This window comes from Ursus arctos, unplaced genomic scaffold (assembly GCF_023065955.2).
Source record: "Ursus arctos isolate Adak ecotype North America unplaced genomic scaffold, UrsArc2.0 scaffold_11, whole genome shotgun sequence".
Lineage (NCBI taxonomy): Eukaryota > Metazoa > Chordata > Mammalia > Carnivora > Ursidae > Ursus > Ursus arctos.
The window spans coordinates 67266506-67278781 of NW_026622775.1; the positions used below are offsets into that span (position 1 = coordinate 67266506).

A 12276-nucleotide genomic window follows, 5' to 3' on the forward strand; every position below is an offset into this window, starting at 1 on the left:
GCCAATATATATTGGATTTGTATTATGTACCAAGCACTGTTCCTAATATTTGACAGACGTATACGCGCTCTTTACAAGAACTCCGTGAGAAAGGATGAACATCATCCCCATTTTACAGATGGGAAAACCGAGGCACGAGAAATTAAGGAACATGCTCAAAGTGACACAGTAAGTGGTAGAGCTGAGACTCGAAGCCAGGCACCTCAGCTCCAGAGCCCGTTCTCTTGTCACTCCGTGACCCTGTCATGCTGGCTCTGGCTTATCTACCTTACCTCTCTTTGAATAGTGTTCAATTTTGAAGCATCTTTATTTTAAGCATAAAACACAAGAAAAAATTCTAAAAATAATTTTGTTATGGAGCTCTTAGTGTCTGTTCTTGTTTTCTTTTTAAGAAAGCATGTAATTAATTTTTCAATAAGTCATTCAATGTTATTCACTAAGTCATTCAATAAGTCATTGAATGTTACAAAAGAAAAGCTATACATCTTTCTCCACAATCCAGAATTCTGAACAGTCTATGTCCTCCTCAAGCTCCCCATACAGCTAAAAAACATATCCTTTCATATTCAAGATTTCCTTATCTCCTCTTTTACTTCATAACCATGAACTAAGGACGCTAGGGTCCCAAAGCTTTTACACAGAATGGGAAACTGAGTCAAACGGTTACATGAGGGGTCAGAGGACAGGACATATCCGAGTGCAGAGACGGGACCGAACCCTTAGCTTCTCTGGCTGGGCCGGGCCATGTCTCCACAAGGTGAGGATACACTGCTTTGGGGACGACTTGATGTCCTCTCCCGGGGGCGTGGTGCTGGTCATCTTCTCAGCATTCGGGAACTGGGTCAGCAACCTCAGGCTGAAGTCTTCTCGCCTCTCATATTCCTTCCCCCGGTAGATGAAGATTCTGTTCTGCAGGTGAGAAACAGCGAGGGGAGTGGTTACATATGAAGAGTGAAAGGACAACTGGAGATCCTGGTGCTGAGGGAGCCGCAGCCCTCCCGGGCTTCAGTGCATCCGCCAGCAAGCTCTCACTGAATACCTACTACACGCCCCACTGCAACCATCATGTCTGGTAAGAGCTCATGGTTTCTTGGGGGAGATAAGTCATCGGCCTAAAGCTGATGCGGTGCTTCTCACAGTGCGGCCCCACGGCCACCGCTGGTCTGCAAATGGTCTACACTGATTCACAGGGAGAAGAGCTTGTGCCCTAACATAGATCCACGATGTCACCAGGCATGCTGTTGAATTTAGCTGATTTTTTTCACAGCAAGACATTCTCAACAAAGGAAGGAAGTGCATGAATGTACTTTACTCGCAAGCCCTCCCTCATCTTATCATGATTCAGTTGTAGATGAGCCGTTGGAGCGGTGCTGACCTGGAGAACAGGAAAGCGTGAAGAGCGTCCACAGCACACATCTCCATTAGCAGAGAACAGGAATAATGTACAGCAGTTATTATATCAACCCTGAAAATCACTGTGGATGGCAACGTCAAAGGCCCACAGAATATAAATGCACTAAATCCTATTCTCTCCCTTCTAATCTACATTCTTTTTCTGTTTAATAAAATTAATAAAATTGGATGTTTTTAGAAAGAAATTTCCTAGGCTCCAGGCAGAGGAGTAATTTGACTCATAGCTGCTGTTGCCCACGCAAGTTCAAATGTAGCCATGTTTCAAAGGTTCCTGCTCGTCTGATGATCGCTCAGATGAGTACTTGGCACTGACAGCCCATGCATGATCCATTTTTTAACTAAACCTTAGGCCCATATGGTCCTGGAAAATGTTTCTAAAAACCACCCGTCCGTTCATCTAGCAAATGTGTATTGGACAAATAGCAGATACGCTAAGACACTAGGGATATAATGACAACCCTACTCTCACAAAGCTCACCTTCTGGTGGACAGAAACAGAAAACAAGTAAGTATGATAGTTTATCTAATATAAGTAACAGGAAGGCAATATACCTTCCAGGATAAACACTGACGGCAGGAAAAATTGCCTGGTCTTTTGCAATAGATGATGAAATTGTTCCAAGCTGGGAAAGATTTATATGACTCAGCCATGCTTTATGCAATTCCATCATTCAGGCCAAGCTGTGGTAGGTAAGGAAGCAGACTATAAGCAGCACTAATTGTGGGATGTGGACAACAGTCTGAACGGAAGCAGACAAGCACAAGGTCAGCATAGACTAGCACGGATTGAAAGAGAGGCGTCGAGGAAAACATGGCATTGACTGGGCCCAGATGGACAGACAGGGTAAGGAGAGGAAAAGAGAAGGGGAGGACAACCAGCAGGATGAGTGAAAGGAAGGACAGGGCCACAGGGCAGAAAGTATGGAACTGAGGTAGAAGAAAATAGGCTTGGACGAGACAGAACACTGAGAGGCAGGCACCAGTTCCCAAGGCCCCAGGAATTCACTGCAGGTTCTAGAAGGAGGGAGCCACATGATGGAAGCAGTAGTGTAGACAGCCTCAGCAGACACTGGGCTGTACGTCCAACTGTAGGAACCCCAGGCAGGAGAAGCTGGTGGGAGAAGGAGAAGCTGGATCTCTGACCCTGGTGTCTGGTGAAGGGCAAAGAAGCTGGGAAGAATCACCGAGGATTCTGAGCTTGCTGGGCCCAGAGCAGGAGAAGCAGTGGTGCCCCTGACAGAAACAGGGAAGGAGGAGGCCTGGCTGAGGCAGGGGGGAAGAGGACAACACGATTTTAGATATTCTGAGTTTGGGGAAATGGTCCATAACACAGAAGGACATGGAGGTTACATCGTGCAGAGGCTTTTATATTTTTCAGCGCACGCTGACAACACCTAACATCCACAAACCACTTTACAGTTTCTAAAAACTCCTGTATGCCATTTATTTAATTCTGAAGCAGCCCTGTGAGGTGGGCAGGATTTCTGTAACTTATACGTCGGAAAACTTGGAGGTTACATGACTTGGTCAAAATTCTATCGTCACCCAGCAGATGATGGGATGACTTCAGATCGGAAGTCTAACCTTTGCCCTGAACCAGTGCTGTCTCCAGCTCACGTCGCCTATTTCACGTGACACAGCAGTCACACACACACATGCACACATGGCAGGCACCACTGCCTTATTGGGACTGGAGCACCGCGACTGCCAATCTCAGTCTAGAACCTACTGCAAGGCTCCTTCCCAGACCCTCTCCTCCTGGTGCTCCGTTCTCTTTCCCCGCACTCTCTCCTCCACATGCGAATAACCCGCCAACTTTATCTCCAGTCTGGAACTTTCCCTTTGAGTTCCCGGTCCATGTTTCAAATTGCTGACTCCCATCTTTTGGTTGTTCCACGTTACCTCACACCGAGTATGGCCCAACCCACTTTCACAATGCATAAAGATCTGAAAGGCTATCTGCGATCCGGGACCCCAAGCCACCTGCCCCCCATTCTCTACTTGCCCTCTTCTTCACACTCCTCCAGCCTCACAGCTTTTGAACCTGCTGAACTCACTGCCTGGCCCCCCCTCTTATCTCTTGACGGCCCCCCTTGCTTATTCCCTCACTTCTTTCAGGTTTTTGCTCAAACGTCATTTTCTTATTGAGGTCTTTCTCATTCACTCTATTTAGAATTTCAGCTCCACCCCTACGACCGGCCTCTCTCTTCACCCGCCCCGACATTTTCTCCATGATACATATGGATGTCTACATGGGATGCGGACATTGTTCTACGCCATCGGACATACTAAATGTGTGACTTACTTTTTGTGTGTCTCCAAGCTAGAATATAAGCTCCAAAATTTCAAGGATTTGGGGTGTTTTGGACTGTGCCCCCATGCCAAAATACAGCAAGGCACAGAGTAAGAACTCAATAAATATTTATTCAATGAATGGACTGAATCTCTCTACCATGACTCCATTTTCCAGTATTGCTGTCTTAGTGGATGGCTCCACAGCCCTTCCAGTTATGTAGCCAGAAACCTAGAAACCACTCTTGCCACCTCCCTCCTTCCTCACCCACATATGCCAACAACAACCATCAAATACTGTTACTTTATCATTCGAAATCCTTCCAGCTTTTTCCTAAAGCCACTTCCCGAGGACGACTGGCCACCCCTTCCTTTAATGTCTGTAATAGTCTCTAACTGGCTTAGCTGTGCATACCCAACCATCATCTGTACCAGCCAGATAATGATTTTGCCAACACACTTGAGTCCGCAACGGCTCCTTCCTGCTTGTGGGGTACTGACAACACAGCCAGGGCAGCCCCAGAGCCCCGCCCTGTGTGCTCTCCCCACACGTCGTGCCTCAACTCCCCACTCGCCCCAGTCCCTCTGTTCCTGCCACACTGGTCTTCCATTCCCAGGCCCTGCCACACGCTCGCCTGCCCCTTTCTCTGCCTGCAGTGTTTTTCTCCTACCACCTTTATCTCTGTCACTCCAAGCTCAACTTTCAAATTGCAGCCGAAGCAGAAATTCCCTGGGAAGTCTTTTCTGAGTTTTAAAAAAATGCAGGCATAATTTACATATAGTAAAACCTACCCTCTTTAGTGTAAAATTCTGTGAGTTTTGACAAACATAACCACGATCACAATCAAAATACGGAACACTTTCGCCACCACCACCAACCTCCCCATGCCCTTCTGAACTTCTGAAGCCCAACCCTCCCCCACGACGACGAGAGGACGACTCCTCTGCTTTCCACCCCTACTGTAAGTGCCGGCTTGGCCAGATGCCATAGAAATAAAATCACAGAGTATGCAGACTTTATGGTCTCAGGTCTTGTACTTAGCACAATGCATCCGAGACTCGTCCACATGCTTGTGTGTATCAGGAGTTTATTCCTTTCTATTACTGAGTAGTATTCCCTTGTACGGCTATCCCAGTTTGTGTATCCCTTCACCAATGGAGGGACACGTGAGTTGTATCCAGTCTTTGGTGATTATAAATAATAAACATTCACGTGCAATTTTTTTTTCATGTGAACGTAGTTTTATGATACTTGGATAAATACTCCCTGGTTAACCAACTCTTATGGCACAGAAAATCTTTCTTGGTCAGTTTCAATTCCCATTCGTTTGCGTGATTATTTAATTAACATTACACCTGTGAGGCTGTAAATTCCATGAGAGTAAGGACCATATCTGATCCGAATCTGCCTCGTATGTGCCTGGCACACAGCAGGCACTCAGTACACAGCTACTGAATGAATGAGTGACCTCTCACTGGGCACTAGGAAGAATGTAAAGTACTTCCTTTCTCACTTTTTCTTAAATCAGAGGAAGGAAAACGGGTAATATGTTTAAACACAGTCAGCTCTACAGCGGCTTCCCTTTTTGTGTGGGGAAAAAATAAGATTTTGTTTGTTTTTTAGATTTTAAAATCAGTATCACATTATAGAAAATTTTGAGAAGGAAGAAAAACATGGTCCTTCTCACTATTACAACACCTGTTTTTATTTTTGTGAAACTTCTATAGTCTTGTCCTCGGGATATTTGCTTTCCAACTGGCTCTGGCTGGAAATAAAATAAACAACTAAATACATCAATCCACACGTTTCCCCAGCCTGACCTGTAGCAGCAGAGCCGTGGAGGCGATGGTTCTGTTTTTCCCTTTTTCATTCCACCTGGGAAAAGTCATTTTACAAAGGAGCTGCCAGAATACCCGAGGTTGGGATGTGGGGTGAAGAGGACGGCCACGCAGGAAGTGCTTTCCCTCCCCGACCTCCCACAGTGAGAACATGGGCCTCCAGCTGCTAACACACTAGGCCCATCTGGAAAAGAGATGAAGACCTTCGCTCCTTCAGACTGCATGGCTTAATGGCTCGGAGGACCACCCCGAGGTTTCTTACCCGGAGGAAAGAAGGAAAGCCCTGTCCGTAGTATCCAACAGCAAAGTATTCAGGCTGAGGCCTCATTGCTTTAATGATGTTCTCATAAAACGAGGCTCTTTTTTTCTGGAAAACAAAACAAGACATTCCACAGGGAGGTTACAAGGGCACCACTGAGGGGTGGGGAAGATCAGACTATTTGCTTTGTTGTTTCCCATGGGCCAACAGGCACATGAAAAATCTTTGGAAAATATCTTGTAGGCCAAGAAGTTACTTTCTTGGATTGAAGGGTTTGGACCTGGGTCCGTGAATGAGCTTTGGAGGGTCTGGCAATCTCTGGAGTTGCCCGTGGGAAGATGCACGCATGTGTGTTCCACTGAGGAGAGAGGCAGTGTTAGCTTTCACCAGTGTCCTGAAGAGGGTTCAGGACCCCTAAAAGGTTAAAAAGCCCTTTCTGAGATTCGCAGAGGGTGATTGCACTTAAACAGACACACATGAGAAACGAAGATAAAGAACTTTCTGGTTCACACAGGTGGTTTGGATTAAAGTCTTTGGTTCAGCTACAAGTGCGCAGAAGGTGGTGGTGATGTTCTCGTTTTCAACGTCTGGTCCCAGCCCTATCTTTACTCCTTCCCATGGGAACAGGTTTCCCAGCCAGGGCTGAGAGTAAGCCTTAAAGAAAGCAAAACAGGTAGCCAGACAGGGGTCCTCGGGGCATGTCCCTAGGCCCCTCTCGCAACGGTCCCATGACTGTATTACTAACTTTATTTAGGTGAAGGTTTCTAGCACGTTTTCTTAGCAGGGTAACGTGTTATATCACTAACGGCTCCATTTAGTTTATGAAACTAAGAAGTGATTTTGTGTGTGTGATAGCAGGACTTGGTACACCACACTGGCAACTTCTTTTCAAAGTGATCTTATAAACTCTCCCCTCAAAGAAGCTACACTTGACCCTTGAATGACGTGTGTTTAAAATGGATGAATCCACTTACATGCAGATATTTTTGATAACTACAGTATATAGTACAGGAATATCTTCTCTTCCTTTTAATTTTCTTAACATTTTTCTCCAGCTGACTTTATTATAAGAACACAGTATATACATATACAAAATATGTGTTGTCAACTGTTTATGTTATCAGTGAGGCTTCTAGTCAACAATAGGCTATGAGTAGTTAAGTTCTGGGGGAGTCAAAAGTTATATGCGGATTTTCAACTGTGGAGGGCGGGGTTGGCACCCCTAAGCTGCCCACCCTGCACCGTTCAAGGGCCAACTGTATTATTACATAACGACGGGTGACCTGACCTTTTGTGATTCCACTACTAAAAATTATCAAATGTGATGTGTGTTGGCCTACCACTGGACATTCAGAGGATTACTTTTGTTTTGCTCTATTGTTTTTAAACAGTTGACCTGTGCCAGTGGCCGGGCATAACACACAAGTTCATGGAACTGTAAAAAAAAACAGCACCCCAGTGACATTTTGGGAGAAGAAAATTTGAGAATCAAGATCCAGCAGAAGCATTTAACAACTTACCAAAATGTGCATGAGGTAGAAAAAAACAAAAAAACAAAAAACAAGGCTCAAAGATTAGCAGTCCATTCATTCAGCAGGACCCTGAGGATGCGGACCACTGAACAAGTAATTCTGATGAACAGAAGATGTCAGAAAGTATTTGAAATATGGACAGTGTTCACAGAAGGCAGAGTAACTGAGAGGGTAAAGAGAAGATGGGTCAGGAATATGGAGGGTCCCTACTCTAGGGAAACAAAATGCACAGAGAAGGGAGAGGGGTCTGTCAGCAACGGTCCTGAGCCCTTTATCAAAGATAATTTGGAGGAATAATGATAACACCTTTTGGACCTCATCTTTTTTTCATTTTTCTTTCAAGCAAGGTTTGCTTTTCCACTGTAAAGAACACCGTTTATCTTGACTCTCTCAAATGTACAAAAACATTTTTGCGAACACAAATTCTAGCACCCCTGCTAGACACTTGACACATTCTGACCCAGACTCACCAGCAGGTTGCCGAGGCCCTCGTAGTCAAATACTTTGCTCTCATAGGTCTCAGCCAACTCTTTGCTCAGTTTGATGGCCTTCTCCCACATCTTCAGAAAAAGAAAAGTAGGGTTACAAGCAGAGAACAAAGCAGTCACTGATCTGTCTGTGAAAGCCATGGGAGAGTCGCTGACAATGGCTCATGAGTCAGGTGGGTTGATTTCTGCACATATTCTCACCACGCCTCACCTCTTGGATCAACTAAACCTTTTCTTCTGACATGATAAAGCTACTACACCTTGGCTGCTTTGCCATGTTCTGTAATTCTGTTTGCGAGAACAGAAAGAGCACCATGTGTCCCAAACAAAAGCAATACTGCATCGAAAGGGCAAAGCACTGAAACCATTGAGAGCTGAGAGGAACCAGTTCCAAAGCCTGGGTTTTGAGAGCATGAAAGTCTTGGAGGAAAAGGAAGGTAGTGTGGGCCCTAGTTCTGGCTCTGGGGTGTGTGTGCGTGTGTGCGTGTGTGTGTGTGTGCGTGCACACTTTTTCTCTGACTTATTTTGCTTAGCATAATACACTCTAGCTCCATCCATGTCACTGCAAATGGCAAGCTTTCGTTCTTTTTTATGGATAATACTCCATTGTATATATACCACATTTTCTCTATGAATTCATCCGTTGTTGGACATTTAGGCTCTTTCCATAATTTGGCTATTGTGGATAATGCTGCTTTAAACATCGTGTGCATGTATCCCTTTGAATTAGTATTTTTGTATCCTTTAGGTAAATACCTAGTAGTGCAATTACTGGGTTGTAGGGTAGCTCTATTTTTAACTTTTGGAGGAACCTTCATACTGTTTTCCAGAGTGGCTGCCCCAGTTTGCATTCCCACCAACAATGGATGAGGGTTCCCCTTTCTCCGCATCCTCGCCAACATCTGTTGTTTCCTGTGTTGTTAATTTTAGCCATTCTGACAAGTGTGAGGTGATAACTCATCATGGTTTTGACTGGCATTTCCCTGATGATGAGTGGTATCGAGCATCTTTTCATGTGTCTGTTGGCCATCTGGATGTCTTCTTTGGAAAAATGCCTATTTTTTCCTTCTGTCCACTCCTTAACTGGGTTATTTGTTTTTTGGGTGTTGAGCTTGATAAGTTCTTTATAGATTTTGGATACTAACCCTTTTTCAGATATGCCATCTGCAAATATCCTTTCCCATTCCAAAGGCTGCCTTGGCTTATTTATTTATCTAACCAACAGGTTCCACTGTTAAAACAGGAATAGTGGCTGCAAGTGGCAGTCCATGAGAACTCTCCAGACCTCTGAAACGAGTCAAATCTAGGATCTGTTTTGTTTGGATAGCACATGGTTTGTTTCTTCCTTCCCCTTGCCCTTCCATATGTTTCCTCCATTTTGAAAGCCCTTCAGCTAGACACACTTTGTCCAGTTGACCCGAAACTCCACAACTTCCTGCCTAGTTCACAGGTTTACTTTACCTTTTTGAGAGCCCCTGGGGCAATTAATTAGGTTGCCTGTTACCTACAGTGTTAGGCAAGTAGTGGCCTGGGCATGGGATGAGCACCAGGGGCTGGTCAACAATCTCTAGAGAATGCGCTGAAAATGACAGTGCTAGCCCCTGGCACTCAGCGGTATTTAAAGGTAAAATTACAGTTATGGAGAGTGGGGCCCTGGGCCGCCCATTATATTCTCCATTGGGTTAAGTGTCCTCAATAACTGATCTTTACTGACTTCCTTAGTTTAATTTATCTATTCATTTGCTCTCCCACTAAAAATACCAGAATTCAAAGACACACATGGGAATAATAAAGAGTAAGTCATCAGTCATTGTTTTAAAATAAAGGATTTGTCTGGTCTTTGTCCTGAGTTCCTGGAAGGGAGCTTCTAAACCCCTGGAACTTCTCCAGTGATGGGAGTATCTTTGTTGTTTCTGGTGGGCCCCTTAGACCACACCTGAGTTTATACTCATGAGGGGACTCACAGTGGGCCTCTGGATGGTCCCAGAACGGGGCTGGCCTTGCCAGCACTGCAGCCCATGGGATTAGAAGATCTGGGCCTCGAGCAACATGGTATCAGCCGGACCCCCAGGGAGGAGAGGGCTGCTGGAGACTGAGTTCACTCATGCAGCCAAAGATGCAACCAACGAAGCCCTCAGATGAAACCCCAACAGAAACTATGCACAGAGACTCAAGTGAAATTCTGAACATCAGTTCGCTGGGAGGATGATGTGCCCTGCATCCACGCAGAGAGGACATAGAAGCTCTACATTTACAATGCTCCTAGACCTTGCCCTATGTGTTTCTTCAGTTGGCTGGTCCTGATTTGTGTCCTTTAAAATAAAATTGTAATTATAAGCATAGCACTTTACCAAGTTTTGTTAGTTGTTCCAGCATTTTATCAAATCTGAGGGGTTCATAGGACTCCCTCCCCCAATTTATCATTAATAGGTGATTGGGTGGATGGCCCAGAGACCCCTGAACTGTGGCTGGTGTCTGAAGTGAGGGCTGTCTTACTCGGGACTATCTCCCTAACCAGAGGGAACTGTACTGTTGGTAGTCAGCATCAGAACGGCACTGCAACATTGCAGCCAATTTCTTCCTTTCCCTAATACAAAAAGACAGCCCAATACTCACTTTGCCTTTGTCAAAGTATGATATGATTTCTTGATACAGCTTCTCTTTAAGCTCCTGCTGGGTATAGACATAGTAACTGTCCCTCTGAAGCAAATGGGGTACACAGGGTTTATCAGACCACTGAAAAACAAACAAAAGGAACAAAAGAGATTAATGTAATACCTTGATTAATTAAGTCAATTAACTAAGGGAGATTAGTGTAACACATATTCAGCTGATAAAAGTCACAGACATATTTGTATATATTTTTGATTCGGACATATTGTTTAGATTATTAAACACAAGCTTCCAAACGAGTGTCACACCGAACGGGCAACCACGTGAAGCATTCCTGTAAACAGTCAGGAAGGGGGCGAAGTGCCGACCGGCACAACTGCTGGTCACTGACGGTATCACTCAGACAACAGGATGGAAGAAAAAAATTAGAAGTATAAAAATGGGAAGGAAGGGGTAAAACTATGACCGTGTGCAAACAAAGACTGTATTCTTCATAATTCATGCCTTCCCAAAGCGTGCCGACTGAACGACTATCACAGGTAATGAGAGAATTCAGTAGCAGCGTAAAAATTAGCAAATACAGAAATAATTTAGAGATGGATTTCCCAGGAATAGATAACCATGCTGAAGAGAGAAGACGCCAACAAGAATAAACCCCAATGAGAAGATATCCAGGCAAAACAATGTGAACGTACTTAAGGCCACTGAACGGTCCACTTAAAATGGTTAAAACAGTAAATGTTATGTTCTGTGTATTTTACCATAATTAAATTAAAAAGAAAAGATACCTAGGAATCAACATAACAAGGAATATGCAAGACTTCTATACAAAAAGTTTAACACACCATTGAAGGGCACAAAAACAGACTTCAACAAATGGAAAGTCCTATCATGTTTTTGGATAAGAAAATGCTACTCCATAAACAGGGGAAATTCTTCCTATATCAATGTTTTAATTCATGATTCCAAAGTCCATATGGAAAAACAAACAAAACGAATAGGGCAGAAAACTCTGAGAAAAGAACAGCAATGAAGAGTAACTACCAGGTAGTAAAACGTCCCATCAAAAAACAGTGTGGTCCTGGTGCGTGAACAGTGTTCATTCAGACCATGCAAAAGTAGAGGCAATCCGGTAAGAGACTCGTCTTGTGCAGCAATTTACTACATGATAAAGATGGAATACCATCCCAATGAGGAAAATATGGACTATACTTAATAAACAGCACCCCTAAATTCAATAGCTAGCTGGGGAGAACAAGTTGCATCCACACCTCATACTTTATGCCAGGGTAGAGAGTTTAACTTTCTGAGAGCACAGATGAAAAGACCTACAGTCACTGACACAGCGGAATCTCTTTGTGATCATTCCACAGTCAACAAGCCCTCCCGCCATCCCATATGCAATAGGCGTTTTAGTGCCCTGAACTTGAGTACAAATTGTGAACGGCTGCCCTGGGAAGTGGTGAGGCAGAGGACTCCTGTTTTTAATGACAAAGCTAAGAACAATGCACACGTGCTATTTTAGTATAAAAATTAAATTATACCAGAAAATTAATTGCTAGGGGCAAGAATGGAGACAGGGAGATGTAACAGGGGGCTACCGTCATGCTCTAGGGGAGAGACAATGGACCAGGACAGCAGCAATGAAGTAAAGAAAAGTGGATAGAAGGAGATAAAATCAGGATCCCTAAAAGACGTCTGCACTCCTGTGTTCACTGCAGCATTATTCACAGTAGCCAAGACATGGAAACAACCTAAGCGTCCAACAATGGATAAAGGGGGTGTGGGATATATATGCAATGGGATATCATTCAGCCACGAGAAAGAAGGAAATCCTGCC

The 12276-nt window shown here is 44.3% G+C and overlaps 1 protein-coding gene across 2 annotated transcripts in view; it reads right to left on the reverse strand.

Moving 5' to 3' along the window:
* The window catches only part of DOCK5 (dedicator of cytokinesis 5), a 210770-nt gene that overhangs the window by 25163 nt on the left and 173331 nt on the right, over positions 1-12276 (reverse strand). For both annotated transcript variants that reach the window (XM_026518974.4, XM_048212214.2), the window contains 4 exons: positions 10440-10559; positions 7806-7895; positions 5807-5911; positions 768-909 (listed from right to left, as the gene is read on the reverse strand). In XM_026518974.4, the coding sequence (XP_026374759.2) occupies positions 768-909; positions 5807-5911; positions 7806-7895; positions 10440-10559 (457 nt within the window). The remainder of the gene's footprint in view (positions 1-767; positions 910-5806; positions 5912-7805; positions 7896-10439; positions 10560-12276) is intronic.